The 18,103-nt window shown below is 38.9% G+C and overlaps 2 protein-coding genes across 4 annotated transcripts in view; both read right to left on the bottom strand.

Moving 5' to 3' along the window:
• The window catches only part of bmpr1bb (bone morphogenetic protein receptor, type IBb), a 67,750-nt gene extending 58,780 nt beyond the window's left edge, over nt 1–8,970 (bottom strand). The window contains exons 1-2 of the mRNA XM_074690879.1: nt 8,827–8,970; nt 3,311–3,381 (exon numbers count right to left, since the gene is read on the bottom strand). The gene's annotated coding sequence lies outside the window, so the exon portion shown is untranslated. The remainder of the gene's footprint in view (nt 1–3,310; nt 3,382–8,826) is intronic.
• A 1,244-nt stretch (nt 8,971–10,214) lies between these two features.
• pdlim5b (PDZ and LIM domain 5b) overlaps nt 10,215–18,103 on the bottom strand; it is a 45,549-nt gene continuing 37,660 nt past the window's right edge. For 2 of the 3 annotated variants that reach the window (XM_074690886.1, XM_074690887.1), the window contains exons 8-13: nt 16,581–16,744; nt 13,048–13,228; nt 12,779–12,959; nt 12,064–12,184; nt 11,857–11,972; nt 10,215–11,279 (exon numbers count right to left, since the gene is read on the bottom strand). In XM_074690886.1, coding sequence (XP_074546987.1) covers nt 11,190–11,279; nt 11,857–11,972; nt 12,064–12,184; nt 12,779–12,959; nt 13,048–13,228; nt 16,581–16,744 — 853 coding nt within the window. In that variant the 3' untranslated portion in view covers nt 10,215–11,189. The remainder of the gene's footprint in view (nt 11,280–11,856; nt 11,973–12,063; nt 12,185–12,778; nt 12,960–13,047; nt 13,229–16,580; nt 16,745–18,103) is intronic. The other variant, XM_074690888.1, reaches the window with a different exon arrangement.

The following is an 18,103-nucleotide window of genomic DNA, read 5'->3' as shown; positions in this document are numbered from 1 at the left end:
CCCATTTCACAATCTGTCATCAGAATCACAGAGCCGGGCGACGGGTAAATCACACCAACCAGTCAGAAATTGATTTCATCTGTTTCTCCAGTTTGAGTGGTACTCCCTGTCACTCGCTATTTTGAAGACAAGAGTGAGGCTCAATTGCAGAATCAGATACTGTGCTGAGAGAGGTCTACAGTAGAGCAGACGTGCAAGATTTCAGAACAAAGCTTTGCAGATTAGTCTGCTGAAAGATTCAACTCTCGTGGGACATGGTACTGACGGGTCCTGAGGGTGGTGAAACACAAAACCTCTCCTTCATACACATGTAACAACTTTTGAACTTTAAAAATCTCGGAAAAGAAAGCAAGTATAGTGAAATGTACTCCTGTAAAGTCAAGCCAAGATGATTTCAGCCAAATAACATGCTGACTCACAGCTGGGTATGCTGCTGAACTAACATGAAGAAGAAGAGTGTTGGATCTCGGGTTTCCCTTCTTCAGCTGGAACAGGTGATGATTGTGGGGTTCTGGGTGGTCCTGCTGACTTCTCTCTTCTTAATTAACCACTAAGTTAGAGAATGGACACACATAATGTCTGATATTTGGGAGGGCTGTGTGGTTGTTTTGTTTAATTTTCAATTACATTTACAATTTGGGCTACTTATGATCATAAAAACAAGATAATCCTTATTAATTATCATTGTGACACCTGTCATCGATCCATGCACCTGTTTCAAACCACAGCCTGGAGCTCAGATCAGTTCGCAACAAAGTTTAGCAAATCATGAAAGTTGCTGACATGGGAAAATTGCAAAGTGGGGGCCACTGAGTTGTTTTGTGTGTGTTGGGAAGACAGAGGGACAGAGTGAGCATGAGAAAAAACAGTTTAACTACTTCTGTATGCTAACCACTGACAGATTTAACTGACACCGAAATCGATAACATGAATGTCTAAGTCTTGTGGTTCTGGACAATTGCTGAATATCAGGTTAAATTTGTCACCTGTGATGAAAAATCAGTCACTGAAGAACTCAGATCTGTTGTTTTCCACTATCACAGTGGCATAACACTCTACAACAACACCCCTTTACTTAAACTCTTTTGTGTATGTTACTGTTTGATATATTCAGTTGGTTTGCAAAGGGGGCCAATTGGTGAAGGTGATACAGCGGCAACCTCATCCCATAAGAAATAAAACAAATGTGGAGGTGCTAAAAATGCAGTTCATCTAGTGTCCACTAGGGGCTGGCTCCGAAAGGACGGGAAACCACATACACACCCATTCAAAAAAGGACAATATTTTCAGCAAGGCTAAATATGTAAACACAATGGTGCAAAAAAAAAAGATTATTAAAAAAAGTAGATAATGACCTGTTATTTTTTAATTAATTCAAATTGCAAGTTTTTCCCGTATAAGGGCATGGGTAGCTGTCTGCAAGAGGTCAAAGGCCCCTCTTTGCCTCATCTATACGCAAACAAAGCTAGGCTTCAAAACTCTGCCTTGGAAACAGATGAATGACATCACGGAGACTGCATCTGCAAGTTATGCAGTCTAACAACAGACAAACAGATAAAGTTATTCATTTAAAAATGTTATGCTTCATTGTTGATGTTCATTTGTAGGGATTTTCAACGGTTTCAGAATATTAATTTACAGGTTGATTATTAAGACTGTAGAAGTCATAAATTTATTGGAAGAGTTTTTTTTATATAATTTATTAACAAATTTAAACTTGTAGTTTGGATCATTCATTTATTTATACCTATCTGATACACATTTGGAGTGGAGTTGGTCATCATGTATGGGTGGGCCTGAACAGGTGGTGATGTTAGTCTGCTTTGTATGGGATTGGATCATGCAAAATGTTTTTTGACTGGGACATAATTTAACCCTTATTGGATAATTTGTCTTGGGGTTTTTTTAACAATAAATTTTGCTGGAGACATTGAACCAACTGTGAAAACAAAAGGAAAATGAACCACTGAGCTGTGAGTAATATGATCATTTTTATTGGATGTCAGAGGACACGTGTCAGAACACCAGAAAAACTCAAGATGGCTTTAAAAACTCCTGTAAGGAATCTAATGAGTTTAGGTATTGACATGGTGTGATGTTTTTGTTTGTTGGTGTCAAGGTTTAAAACCCTGTTAGTGTGATAAATTTCAAATACAGAGATTAAATTCATAAAATGAATAAGTTTAATGTTTTTTCTTACTCAAAGACACACACATGAGGTCACATGCAGCTGGTTTTTATTTGCTCGGATCCAGCTACACATGGCGATACAGTGTGAACTTTAACACTCAGATTCTTAACATTCTTCACTTTTGTGAGTCACTTTTCAACTTGAAGCAGAGTCTTCTTTACTGTCTTTCCAGCAGGTCCCTGTCAAATACAGAAGAACTACAGATACATAAAGTCCTGACTAAGTCTCTCATCGTCAGTGACTCTGTTCTGTCTCTGTTTCAGAGCTCTGCATGTGGCCGGCTCCCGACCACACACCCAGGCTCTGTGTTTGAGCTGTGTCAGCATATTCTGCTGTTTATGATTGGTCCTGTAGTGGCAAGTTCATGGCTCAATGTAAAAGGAATGCTTATTAAATGAACGCTCACTGTTGGAATTAAGGGAGGGAGAATATATCTGTGTCTTGACACATACTAGGTCTCACAATGAATCATTGTGCTGTATGTGCTAATGTCTCAACACCATGCTGGGGTACATTTATGCAAAACAAAAAATGCTGCACAAAAAGCTGTGGCATTCATCAAAATAATGATGTATTCAAATTATGTTGAAATTCCCAGCCCTTCTTTGGTCGGTGCAGTGAAATTAAAGCTTCTCAAAGTTACTAAAATTTACTCTATCGGGTGTTGATCTCAGAGTTCTGTTTGCAAGACTGAGCCTCTGTTTGCTCTGATACTCCAGTGGAGACAAAAACAGGATTCTATTATCGTCACTGTGGGTTATTTTACACAGACATCCACATGCTCAGCAGAAAGTCAATTAGCTGCCACTTTGGAGGCAAATTGCTGCCCAGACGGCATTACGATACCAAAACACACACACACACACACACACACACACCCACACACACACAATCAGTGCTGTCAAATACTATCTCAAGTGCAAGAAAATCATACGTGATCAATAGGGCTTTTAGCTTCAGATATCAGTTCCTTCAGGATATTATTGATCTGGAACATCAAGTGGAACAACTTACAATTTCATTTTTGAGATTTTACATCAAACATTTATCAATAAGTGCAAGTTTTACACATTTTTTTTATAAGGATCTGTAATAAAAATGAGAAGTTAATCTACTCACCATCTAAATATGCAGCATCAGGAAAGGATCCTGTCACTTTACCCAGCCGGAGCTCCAGCCATCGTCTCACTCTGGAAAGAGAAAAGTACAGTTATTAGAAAGAGCTCATATATCCCACATCTCAAACTGAAACATCCGAGACTAAAATTCAAGCTCAGTTCATGACTTTCACCCAATCAGGGAAAAATACCCCTCATCCTCCCCTCTCCTCTTCTTCGATCTTCAATCATCCCCCCACTCATCCTGTACCTCATATTTTTCTCCTTTCCCTCTCTAATAACAGGATGTCGGCGTTCTCTCACATGGCCGATGACCTTCCAGGCAGAGAGCAGAGCAGCCCGTGGCTTTAAGTGATTCCTGTTGCTTGAGTTTGTGTCTCATCATGATGGACTTAAGATGAAACAGTGACCAGGGGCATTTCTACCTAGGCCTTGTCACCGTAGTGATTGTTAAATCTCCAGTGGAGCCCTGAGGTAAGAAGATGATTATTTTTAAGTGGAACAAGACTGGCTGCATTATGCTCATACGTCCTGGCTGATGGGAGCCAGAGGGGGTCCAGAATAAAGGGCTCTCACAGATTAGTCACCCCAACACTGGAATCACAGCTTGACCTAGATTCTTATAACTTGTGGTCATCCTATTTATGCTTTGTACCTGCCTTCTAAACTCTGACCAACCTTCCTTCCTTCTTCCAACAAAACTACCCATCTGCCCTGGATCCTGACCTTCTACACCTCTGCTTACTTATCTACCTGCTCTATAAATCAGCCTATCAAACCACAAACTTACCTAGGCACACTTCTACCTTCCTATCAACCTGGCTAACTTGCCTACCTATCTGCCTGTCTACCATCTATCTATATCTCTTCCTCTGTGCTGTTTTCTTCCTTTCCTAGCCTAGTTACCAGACTACCTTACCACCAACAAGGGATATGTCGTGATTCTTGAATATTTGATTAAAGGGGCTGATAGAACTATCCGTTTGAAGTGGATTGCTATGACACCTTTGGCCTGAGGTTGCACGCACACTGTCACGATGACATGGCTCTTAACAATGTGCATGTCTGTTTTGCAGCAAATGAATAGAGATTCTTTTTAACAATACTTTTCTTTGTTCAAGACAACTTTTTACCTGATACAAGGCAATGTATTTATCAACAGTTACGTAGCGCTACGGTTCAAAACGTGACAACAAACAAACTTTGTCAGTTTGTACAATAGGTTACTAGCCTGCTTTATAAGGCTGAGATTTTGCTATTCTCGCAATTCGATTCTATTACGATTTCTAGGGGGGCAATTCAACTTAAATTGCAAGTCTTTGATCTTTACGATTTTCATGATTTTTAGTTTTCTTTTTTAACACCAGGCCAAGTGAAAAAGTTAAATGATGATAACGTCTACAGACTACATCAGGAGCCGTATTTTCCCATAAAATGCACATCACGTGAGTCGGAGAGAAACATTTCACCCTCTGCTGGAGAAAAGTGGTAACTTTTTTCTGATCCAATTTATAAACAAAGACTGAAATGAAGACTTTCGATTAAAAAATAAATAAATAAATAAATAAAAATTGACAAAGAATCCCAATTTTGATATTGTCAAATAAAACATACGTAATTCCATTATTTTTTTCTCCCACCCCTAATGCCCATCCCTAACACCAACATGCCTTTGAATTTACAAATCTACAAACCTTTCCACCAAATTGCCAAATTAAATTTCTACTTATTAAACTGTAGGGGACCATTAACTTAAATATTTACTACAGTTCCATAAAAAAACACATTTACTTAGGATCATGGTGGACTATAATTTGAGAAACACTGCCTTACACACTTACCTTCTAGCATACATAACTACCTTTTTTAATACCAATCCAAGAGCCAATCTCCAGCTGTGATAAATGAAGCCAATAAGATACAAAAATCACAAGTTTTCCCAGCCAGAGGCATGGCTCATTTGATTGACAGGGGGGCACCCTATTGGTGTTGGTTAGGAGGCTCAAAGCCCACCTCTTAACTTAGCAATTCCAGTATGGCCAACAATTTACTTTATTTCTCTGTATCAGAAACACGCCTGATGTCACATGAACTATGTCCACTCATTATAAAGTCTATGATGTCAACCTATCTTACTCATTCGTACACTTTAATTCTTGCATCCCTTCCTACCTACACACCTTTATGACAGCATCCTTTTATTAACCTCCTTGACCACCTGACTTCCTACCCACTTCTCTCCTCTCTTATCAACACCTGTGCTTGCTAACTACCTTTTTGACCGCCTACCAACATACCCTCTTGTTTACCAACCCACCAGCCTACTTACTTGCAAACTCACCTTCCTGTTTACCAGCCCATGTGCTTTAAATACCAGCTCTACCTGCCTTGCTATCTGTAGTTTTATGAGAGATGCACTACAGAGACTGACCGCCTGAAAAGAGCAACTACAAATGGCAGAAACAAGAAAGTGAGCAACTGATGGGAAAGCCATACCCGTGGAAACTCGTGAGATGATGAGCTCCTCTTTCAGTTTTTGCGTGTAAGAGAGAAAGAGGGTATGATTTGGAAGAAGAAACCTATAGAAATCCTGAAAAAATCTCATAACCTGGCAGCTGGAAAAGCTATTGAATAAAGCCTTCCTCAGACTGAAGCAGTGACAGTTTGTCCTGATAAACCGTCATCCCACCTTTCACTCTGTCTGCCGTCACTGCGCTCATGTTACCACACAGTTGCTTAAATCTTGAGTGTGAGGTGATGTAGTAAAAACTTTACTTTCCTTTTCCTCTCAAAAACAAATCTCCTGCGTGCAGCCCCCTCCTTGCACCAGCATACTTGGTCATTACCTGTCTGCTCCTCAAATACTGCTCCTATTCAGCATGTTAATATGCACTAAATATCTCTGCTCTGATTGGTGGGGCTCATTTCCTGTAATTATGAGGGAGGAAACTGGGGTGAGGGGTTGCAGCTTGCTAAGTTTGGATGGGTGGATAAAGCCAGACTCAGGCCGGGGTCTGCAAAGATCAGGTCTTGAGTCAATACTGAGTGTATATATAGGTTCTCGGAGGTCTTTGGAGGCAGGTGTGCATTTAAAAAGTGGCTTTTTTTTTTAACTTTTTACTGATTACTCACTTTAGTTAACTCACTCCTTTAGATTTCTATTCATGGCAGTATCAGTCAACCATGTACAGTCCATTAGCAGGAACAAAAAAAACTGGTGCACACACAATTCATCAGGCAGACAGTCCAAGTGCTGGCCAGATTTAGACTCCTCTGTTTTACTATTAGCAAACATCAGACTCCATAAAGAGCTCTTTGAGGATTCAATCATCTCACATGTATTTCTAACAAACACGTATGCAGTGTCAGAGTCCAACAAGCAAAAACACTTGAAGCTTGAGTCTGGTTAACCACAATGTCATCACATGCCATCCTCATCATTTTGCCTTAACGCAGGGTGGCCCTGCTCCTGCCAAGAGCAGTAGCAAGGGCAAGGCCTGGGTGAGGAGTACAGGTATGGTCACTCTAAATGTTTGATATTGCTCAACATGAGATGCAGCCTGATGCAAACATCAGGAGCCCAGCAATGTCACACACATCAGCTCTGCTTCACATCGCTCAGTGATGGAGCAAAGGGTACAGAGAAGTTTTGTTTCAGGCAGTCAACACTCAAATATTGTGATTGACCTCATGCCACTGGTGATGGAGTCTTATGCTCAAAGCCAGACATTTACATGTGCAGTGGATGTAATACTAATCTCAGAATAGACTTGAAAAAGGTTGTTTTTATATGGAAGCCCTAAGGAAACATGCATTTATACTTTTTAGAAACTACATGTCTCATGATGACAAGCTTATTTAAGTTTTTCCCTGTGATTGTCACTGAAAAGGTAATCCTCATTTATGTCCACAGAGATGCTAAAGCAACAAATAACTACAGAAACAAAATTAACTTAACCAGCAAGTGTGGGCAAAGGGTAACAGCAACATGTTTTGTTTTTTACGTCAGGGGTTCTTAAACTTTTCAGACCCCCAGCAACCCTCTGCTGTGAGAATTTACTACCAGGGCCAATTTAAAAACAGACAACCCACCTCAGTGTAAGGATGGGTACCATTTACATCTTAAACGATACGCTACCGATGCCCGGTATCTGGCAATCGTTGCAGATACTCAACAGTACCAATTTCCGGTACTTTTTTGTGTCAATGTGGTAAAGAAAATATCATTTTGTTTAACAATAAAGTATAGCATTTTTTCAATTTAACACACTTATTCTTCAGTATATAACCTTGCAACGCTGTGTTCATGTCCAGCATGGAAAAATGCCTACTCTTCCACTCTCTCAGAGTCTCAAGGATGTGTTTAGGTACCTAAACATGGTACCTTTTGATTTTACGTGGATCAGTACTTGGTACTTTTGACAGAATTCAGTCGGTACCTATAAATGTACCAAATCCGGTACCCATCCCTATCTCAGTGTACGAATTGATGTGTCTCCTATACTGATATGGTCATTATACTTGCTTACTCACTTTGGGGGCAACGAAGAAATATAGAGAAAACATATACTTGTAGTATGGTTTTAATTTAATTTAACAACTATTTTGTTGATATTTTTATCATAATAAATAATATATTAAAATTTGCAGCCAAAATTGCAGAGGGGGGGGGGGGGGGGGGGGGGGGTTTCTTCTTTTTTTTTCTTTTGTTTGTGATGTAAATAGACTCCAACTTTGGAAACTACTGGTTTACATCAACAGAAAAATGCACTATTTCACAAGAAAAGATTTTGTGTTTTTAAAGTGTCTGTGATAGGCAAACAAACTTAGATAGTGAGAGAGAAAACTAAAAATAAATACTAAAAAACAACTGAAACTGACAAATAAAAAAGTTTTATGAATGTCTGCTTTGAGCTTCTGTACATTTCTATTTTTATAATGACCTTTATCACCAGTCTTAAAATGAAAGTCACATTTCACGTAACACTTGTCTTAAGGAAGGAATAAGACACAATAACATTGAAATGTATCTGCAAGTCAAGCTCCACAGTTTTGACATTATTTTAGCGAGCTTCTGTAAATGTGTCAGTCTTAAAAAAGCAATAGGGCTCTAAGTGGACTTGTGAACAGTTCTACACCGCATCTTATCTTAACGCAGTACTAATGCATTATCCTCCCTCAGATCTGGTGTTAAGATGCATTAAGCGTCGATCAGAGCACCAATTACGGATATATCCGTAATTGGTGCTTATAAGCATCTTCATCGCTCTCATCATCACTCCGCAGATAACGACTCGGTTTGGTCTCCCGCTGATTGCCCACAGCTGCTGTCAGCATCAAATCCTCCACAGGCGGCAAAGTACAACACTTCAGTTCAATATAACTCAAAGAGAAGCACCACAGACAAACTGCATCAGCTTCAGGGTTCAGTTATGAAAGCGATAAAAAACACTGAACCGCGGCTCAAACTGCGCTCCGAAACACACAGACATTAATCTGAAGGGAAACTGATCTTACCTTCGACTTCTTCTGGTTTCCAAACACCAGCTTCAAAGTTAGTGTTTACTTCAAGTTTTCTGTGGTGTCTTTTATTCGCATGTGATCCTCTATCTTGTGGATACTCTTTTCAAAGTGTCCCATGCGTTGTTTTCAGGCTTCTTAAATGAGGAGTCAGCCCCTAGCGCCCCCCTACGACGTCTAGGAGAACTGTATGTGTCAACTAGTCTGAACCATACAAGTAGAGCTTCAAGCCAAAATAACACCTACATTAAAAATTCACTTCCAACTAAATGATCTGTCCACTAAAGTTATTAATATAAGAAAAGAAAAAGAAAAGTATCTCATGATTCTAAGATACTAAGTCATAATGATGACATAGTATCTCATCATTACAATTCTTGAATATATAATAAATTACTTCTTATCTCATAATAACCTATTATCTATTTTTTATTAAATAATGAGTTATAATAATAAAATATATAAAGTTGTAATAATGAGGAACCTATGTTATATTGAAATTCTAAGTCACGACAAAGAGATCATGAGTCCAAACAATGAGATTATTTCTCATAATTTCTCATAATAATGAGAAACTAAATTATAATAAGAAACTAACTCATAATTATAAGACCCACAGTCACAACTTTCTGATAATTTCTCATCATACTTCATTACTTAATGATACCTAGTCATAAGGAAATATTAAGTCATTGTTGTGAGATACTCAGCCATAATACTGTCATACAGAGTCATAGTAATGAGGACTAAATTATGATATTGAGATACTAAGTCCCTACAATGAAATATTACATCATAAAAATGAGATACTAAATCATAATTACAAGACAGTAAGCCATAGTTATGAGATACTGAGTCATTTTTATGAGAAACTATTTCATAGTAATGAGATAGTATGTCAATATGAGATAATATCTCAGTATTTTGACCCACCACATTTTTTGAACTTCTTATATTTTCTTCATTTTACGTGGCAGAAACCGGATCCCAAAGCCAATCGCAATGAGCAGCTTCCTGATGAGAAGAAGACAGAATGCACCACGTGATGATCTACCCTGCCAGTGTAAATTGTTTCCCCTCGTCTCTATGGAGTTGTGTACTTTCCCCCTCCTTCTGCAGGTAAATGTGTGAGTTAGCTCATGCTGGTGCCTGCCTGCCTGCCTGCAGAATAATTACTGTCACATATACAGATTTACAACACACATTACACGCATCAGTTGTTAGCTGCAATGCTTTCAATGTATCGACAAACACATAAAAAGTGCATTTGATGTAACACAAACAAGGTATTAAAAAGAGGAAGCGTGGCGGTAAAAGGAGGGGATAGTGTTGAAAAGCTGAAGATTACACTCAGGAGTTTTTTTATTCAATGTTGAACCCTTTTATTGGAAGGAGAGTGAAGAGATTGGTGCTTTTCAGTGAGAAATCCATTGCATTAGTATGAACATACATACAGCTTTTCATCTAAAGAAACTGTGCAAGACAAAGAAAACTGAAATATATATATTAAGATCATTTTTGTTAATAAAACAAATTTTATAACACATTAAAAATGACATACCTGGATGCAACATTATGCATCCTGATGTGCGATAACAGAGGGGAGGAATACATCAGCACAGAATGAACCATGATTGAATTCTTGTTATATTTATCAAAAATCCTACAATAAGAATAATAAAGTAAATTCATGTTTCCTTTGAACTATATCTGCCTGAACTGAAGTTACAACAAAATATACAAATAAACGACATATGTAACTTAATTTTTGCATAGAGTTGTTATGCAATAATAAGAAAGTTTGAAATGTACAGTGTCTAATTTGCACACTGCTGTATGAATTTTTGTGCTTTTATTTACTGGGAGGAGTTACAAACTACATCTGAGCAAATGGTAAAAAAAAATAATGGTATTAAAATTTCCCAGTGACTGCCTGAGCAATCTTTGCTTTCAATAAATATTCCCCACAGTGTTAAAAAGTCTTCATTTCCAATTCTTTTACTTACACTACTGGTGTAAAAGCTCTTCTCTGCACATGATAGTTTTTCATCCTAATGCTGTACGTGACCTCTGTGGGGCTCAGTAGGTCATTGCAGTAAGCACTCCAAAGCCTTGACACAAACACTTGAAGGAACCTTTCTGTAGATATTGAAAAAAACAGGATGTTCCTGAATATTCGACATTTGTTAAGCTGATGTGAAATAAAAATCATTAGATGCAAAATGAAGCTTGCTGTAGAAGCTCTGACCCAATGTTCTACCAGAATACAAAAACAGTTTTAATTGGCAAAATATCTTACTAAACTTAGTTGATGTAAACTGACACTGTTGCCCTTTCACCTTCAGATCCATGGAGACAGGTCAGACATTGACACTGTGGGCATGCTTCTTGCACAGAGCTTTGTCTTTTTTAGAGAAGAATGGCTGACCTTCCAGGCTGGTAGAGCACACCTGTGGAGAGAGAGGAGGATACATAAAGCCTTGTTGTTTGCGCACACTTAGTTTTACCACTGGACGTGCATTTCAAGCAAAAATACGATTTGATAATCCCTGTTAACTACTTACGGATGATTCAAATAGTTTCCTACCCCTCACGCAGAAACAAGGAGACAGTGATCTATCAGATGACCATGCAAAGTTGTTGTAGAATAGTTAGATATAGTTGTAATCTATGTAAAGATTCTAGCTCTACCTGCAAAGTTTGCACTCTTATTTTTGTTTATCTTTTTGTAAAAGTTCCTCCCACAGCTCTTTGGTGTTGAAGAAGTCTGTTTTTCTCGAGTCCTGATTCTCATAGTGCTTTCTCGTATTACATTGATTATTTTTATGTTATTATTGATTTTTTTTATCTAAATGTAAAACAAGAACAGCTTTAAGAAGCCCTCCAACCACAGTCTGGCTGTTTTATCACATTACAACCAGAGGTTGTTAAAAACAACTGAACAGAATCACTTTAAGTTGAGAAAACAGTCACATAAACTATTCAATTTTTTAAACAATGATTTTGCCTTGTGCCTCCTGAACCTACCGCACACACAAAGCAGGTATCATGCCAGGTGAATCCCATCGCCTCCAGGAACTTATCTCCAGCCTCGATGGGGAAGTCACAGCCATGACAGTTTGTCCCAAACAGGCTGTAGTAGTCTAAGTGAACAAAAGAGTAAAAAAAACTGTTATTCTGTCTGGATGTATCTCATTCTTTTTAATGTTTCTACTGCTGTGCTGCCATCTGTACCTTGTTCACAGTATGGCTGTCCATCCTCCATGTGGAACATGTTGCCTTTGATTGGCTGATAGCAGGCGGCACAGACAAAACAGGACACATGCCAAGTTTGTTTCAGGGCATTCATGACCTCCTGCAGAGAAATATTAATATGGAAATATATGAATAACAGCTTGTAGATGTTCTCAATTGTCGTCATTAAGCCAATTAAAACTGGATTAATTTTTTTCACAGCTTAGGAGACAAGTGACATTAAGTATTTGAACTACAACTCGCTATGATCACCACAACAGCGGCTGACTTTCCTATCTATTCTATCCATTAAATACAGTGATTCTCAACTGGTGGGTTGGGACCCAAAAGTGGGTTGTGGAGCAGTATTAAGTGGGACACTGGCCTTTGCCTGGCAAAAAAAAAGAGTATATCAAGAAAAATATGCTGTGCTTTTATTTTGAAGGGGACTACAGTGCTGTCTATTCAAGCTCCTTAACAGTAGGTGGAAATTATTTCCTAAATTTTTTATTGATATAGTACAGAAGAAGACCTGCTAAGTTTATTTTTGTTCCTGTGGAAGAGGGCATACTGGCAGAGTAGCATCATGCTATTCACAGATACATGGCTAACTTGTATTTCTATGTTTGCAGAATGTAATATTGTTTCTTCACTATCTCAGGTTCAAACTGCACATTTGCATTAAACCAAGAGGAAACACAGAACTTAAACTGACCCCAAGGATCTTCTGGTTGCAGCGTGCACAGCTGGGAGCAAAGAACTGCTCGTAGCAGTTAGGACAGTACACCTGTCCTTTCTCCTCTACAAAGCCGTGGTCTATCAGGGAGGAGCGGCAGTGAGCACAGTTGAACTCCTCAGGGTGCCAGGACATGCCCATGGCCACAAGAAAAGGACCCCTGGTGAGATTGAAAAGGGGACAGAGGATATGAGGAACAATAGTCAAACTTGGAGCTCTGGGTTCAATGTTTTTCTGGTGTGCTGTACCTGATCACACTGTTGCATTTGTTACACATTGGGGTGCGAGTACCAGCCGGGATGTGCTCTGCCTGCTGCACCAGAGAGCTGAGGTCCTGTGGGTGTGGTTGTGGGACAGGGCGGTCTGGACCTTTTTGCACAGGGGCAGTAACTTTGCCAAATGAAGGAGCAGCTCCACCCTTTGGAAAACCTAAACCAGCGGGAAAAAAGGGTCAAAATTGGTTATTTGCAACTTAATCAGACTGGCTTTGAGAGAATCCGTCCCAAATATAAAAGACTGAGCAAAATAACACATTTGGTGTCTTGCTCAGTATGTCTTAAAGTGTGGGATCTCAGGTGATAAATAGCAACAATCCAGTGATCTCTAACCCCCATGCCTGAAGCATGAGGCAACCGGGTGGGACGAGTCCACCCCACCCAGCACACAGACAAGGGATCAATTTTTCCCACCAAGGCAAAAAACACATTCCCAGAGTCAGGGGAGACACCTGGAAAAATAATCCCCTCCTCTCATCCCCAAACACACGGAGAGGATGCACAGTGTCTCTTTCTTTCTCTCACAGCAAAGACTCATCCTGGACAGAGGTCAGCTGCTATCCACCCTCAAAGGGAGTGCTTCAGGCTGCAGGCAGAGGGGACAGAGACACTATTGATGGAAAGCACTGTTATCAAAGACTCAGGAGGTCAGAGGACAAGTGTTCCCGAAATTTCCTTGAAGCAGAGTGAGCACGCTGAATAAACAGAACAGGGAACTGGCGAAGATGTGAGAGGACTGTGGGAGTCGGCTCATGAAGAGGGGAAGCTAATAGAGAGCACGTGTGATGCAGAGACATTTGAGGGAAACAATCTCAGACTTTCATGGTTAAACCTTTGGGCTGCTCCTCTCGGAAAGACTATTTTTCAGCAGCATTTAAAACTAAGTTCTTCCAGCAGTTGCCAAACATTAGTTAAACAGAGCATTAGCTGGCTTCAAGGACACTGATTATTTGTCTCTAGAGCTAAATATGCAGTTAAGAATTAAAAATGAACATATGAAGTTGGTCCATTATCACTAGCGTAATAACTGAAATTATTCATTTATTGACCTTTTTTACTTGATTATTTGCATTTGTACTCATTTGAACTTTCCACATGTTAATTATTTTTTTTCTGCAACAGCATTTGCATCACTGTGCCCATCTAAAACAATTAAAAAATATTACAATCCCTGTTTTTAAATATACGAATCACTATGCGCACTTTAAAATTAGAACTTGTGCCATAAAAATTGGTGTTTGACTAAAAATTTAACTTTTGAATAAATTAAAGATGCTTTTACTTTGAAGGCCAAGTCCTGCATTGTAAGAGTTTCATTATTTGGGTTTGCTCACTTTTAATCGAATAAAAAAAAAAATTTTTTTTTTAAAGTAAGGGGAAAAGTACATTATCCTTATTTCTATGGCAAAATTTTAATTAATTTTTAGGTTTTGACTGGTAAAGATTATTTAAATGCTGGGTTGTAAATGATTTCATTGATTTAAAAATATTTTTTTATTGAAGTCTAGTTCGACACTGTTGCACTGTTGTCTACCGCCTTTCCTCAGTTGCAGATTCAGCTAATTTTGTCTTTTAAGTCTCCTCACCGTTTCTGTGTTGTTTCTTTTCTCACTGTTATTTCTTGTGACTGGTTAGCAATCAGCCATAAATTTAATATTTTGTCATGGCCTCATCAATTTTTACAGAAGAGTATCAGGAGCAGGATCTCAATCCCACCTCCTCCAGCACTCATATAAATCCAAACCTATTCCTCTCTTTCCCTTTTTGGTTTCACGTTCAGCATCCCTCCCTCCTTCCTTTGTATTTTCAACCTTTTCTTTCTGGACGCAGGTCTCTAAAGACGGTTTGTCCAGCCTGGGAGCAACAGCAAAACCCATAAGCTTCTCAGAACAGCACCAGCAAGAATTTTGGCGTCATATTCATAATGATTATTCCAATTATATCAATAGATCATAAGTATTACCACAGTCCCCATGTAACTGATTAGTATCTAGAAACTGATGTTTTTGCCACATTTTCAACCAGTCATGAGAAAATAAAATGGACTCCTTTCTGTTAATTGTGCAGGATTAGGTTTTCTCTGTCAGCTGTTTAATATCTAAAGTAACCATTCTCTATGAAGAAATAACAGACCACTGCTAAGGAGTGCTGACCGACTAGGGTTAAGTATTTAAATCAGTTGTGGAAGTGTTCCCTCACAAGAATTTTAGCGTCAATACGATAAAAATCTTTGAAAAAGAGTCTAACTTTCTGTTGGAAAACAATTCTAATAAAACATTTCACTGAAAATTGAAATAATGAAATGAAATATGGATCAATATGGCACAGAAATACTGTGTTCTGTTAAATATGTTCATGACCCAGCATCTATGGTTTTGGATTATTGAAAATAGTGTCAGATTGATGCAGAGAATCACACTGGAGTCAAAATGTTTCTCACTGTACGAGTTTATCTGGTTAAAAAATGGCAGAGAGCTGGATGCTGACAAGCTGTCACTTTAAAATGAATCCTTTGGCAAGAGCAAAGACTGGGGGCTGAGCCACATTAAATAGGACAGAGAGTGAACAGACATTTGTCGCTGCTGTCTTGCTGTATGAGGAAGATAAGGAGAAAAAAGTCTGTTTGAGAAGACGTCCAAACTGAATCACAGCAGGACTGCAAATCTGCGTTCTGTTTGTTTTGTCGCTCTAAATACAGACGCAGAGGACTGGAGAGCAAAGCAACTGAGTCAATGTGACAAACTGGATTAAAGGACCTCATTTAGAGAAGAGAAAACACGACTCTAACATCTTTAAACTAACTCCAGACTAAATACACAGCCTCAGTTTTCCTAATTACTTACTTTTAGAGGACTTCAAGTGGCTGAATTATCAACTCATTGAAGTGAAATTATTTTATTCACTCCACATTCCTGACCATGAGATACGCACTTGTTTACTTGAAGTGAAGTATGTGTTAATCTGATAAATAACCAAGCACACAGAGGGCTAACTGTGGCCTCTCCTGCTCTCACCCTGTGGTACCTTTTAGCACGCCGATCTTTAAAGGCCTTCTGGGAAATCTACGGGGCACATAGTGCATCTGTTCATGTATGACTGCTTACTTGTGTCTGAGTATTGCTAATAATGACCCCTGACTGATGCCTTTCAGCAAATATTTACCCTGACCACCTCCAGGTCCCGTGGCAGGGATCGCTGTATTTAAAGAGCGGCTTTCACACAAAATAAAATACATAATTCTCATTTTCACAATCTATTTAACCGAAGGGATCTTGAGAAAAGCCAATAATCTGAGCTCATTAACGGAATACCTCTGGTTTTTTATGGAGCTCATGATCTTAAATGGCTTAGTGTCAGGCTTTAAAGCTGCAATAAATGTCAAAGCTAAGCAGGAGTGATTTAAAGACATAAGGCTGCCCTCTGTGGGCGATAAGAGGCAACTACACTGACTTAATTCACTAAGAGGCAGTAAATCAAGAGAAGGGTTTGTGAGTGTGCTCCTTCACCTGGTAGACCTCCAGACTGGAAGGGTGATTTGTTCTGGGCCGCTGGGCTCTTAAACGAGGATGCAGGGACGACGTTGCCATTTCTGGGTGTTGCTGCAGATTTGGAAAAAGGTTTTGCTGCAGGCGAGGTGTGCACAGCTGGAGTGGTGTTATCAACAGGCTCACTGGGAAACAGAAATGCATACTTCATTGAGTAAAGAAACACTAACTTTTCTATCTATATCAGGGATACAATTCATTTTTTCTGTTTTTGTGCAAACACCTACAGGTCTTACCTTATCTCGTGTGCTTTTTTGGTGATGTTTTCTTGAAATTTGAACATATTTAGGTACAAACTGTGGCAAACATCTGGCATCTGTGACTGAGCCACCACTGCTTCACTGGCTCGTGTTTAGATTCACTTAGTTGAAATTTCAGTGGCACATGCAAACAATCACTACAATTACGGGGCACCCTGAAATAAAGACATGCACTGCTGCCCACTGTCCATAAGGTTTTCAATTACCGACATAAGGAAACAATTTAAGTAGTGATGACGTACACGAATCTGCTGTACATGAAGCCCAGTCTACGAACATTTCCTGAGATATGACACACATTCATTTTATCTTTGCCGTATATTTAGATGATTCAATATATATTGTATCTTAAGGTTGCACATGAAGGGCTTGGAAGATCCACTTTATACAGATGAAGACATGCTCACCCAGAAACCATACTGCAATCCTGTTGGTGCTCAGACAGACCAGTTCGGCATACAGCTCTTCAGTTTGTGATCCTAATGCTGTTCTGTTTTCAGCTACAGTACACTGCTACTACTATTTCCTCTCGTTTCAAAAGGGATGGGTAACTTTCACATTTGGAACACGGTACCGATGCCCGGTACCTGGCAATTGGTATCGGTACTCAATGTTACTCATTTTATGTGATAATTAATAATTTGTTTAATGATTAAATCACAAAATATTCCAGTTTAACACATGTATTCTTCAGTGTATAAACTTGCAGTGCTGTGTTTATGTCCACCATGAAAAAATTACCTACTCTCCCACTCCCTCACAGTCACAAGATGTGTGTTTAGTTACCTTAACATGGTACGGTTTAATTTTACGTGATTAGTACTTGGTACCACAGACAGAATTTGGTCATTGGTATCTTTCCCTACATACATACATGAAGCTTTTGAAATCCAGGAAAATTACTGAAAGCATTCCCAGCACCTTTGAATCCAGCCTGAGGCCTCTTTCCTCCATGTCACTTCCCACTCTTGCCCTGTTGCCTAGTATATCCACTGTCCTCTCTACTATCCAATTAAAGGCAATTAAACCCAAAATAACTTTAATATTAATATAATATTTAATATTATTCAATATATATCTTTTAAAAAATGTTGTTGACTAATCAAAGACAAAGGAGAAACTCAACATCTTTCATGGAAAAGTGAAACTTTAGGGAAAAACTCAGAACACAGAGCACGTGTTAAGTGCATTTTAGTGTTATTTGTAATGTTCTCACAGGTGCTA

The sequence above is a fragment of the Halichoeres trimaculatus genome, unplaced genomic scaffold, assembly GCF_033239565.1.
Source record: "Halichoeres trimaculatus isolate MK-OKI-2021-1 unplaced genomic scaffold, fHalTri1.1 fHalTri1_scaffold_16, whole genome shotgun sequence".
Taxonomy (NCBI): Eukaryota; Metazoa; Chordata; class Actinopteri; order Labriformes; family Labridae; genus Halichoeres; species Halichoeres trimaculatus.
Note: the sequence above shows the minus strand (reverse complement) of the source record. Positions and strands in the feature narration are given on the sequence as shown.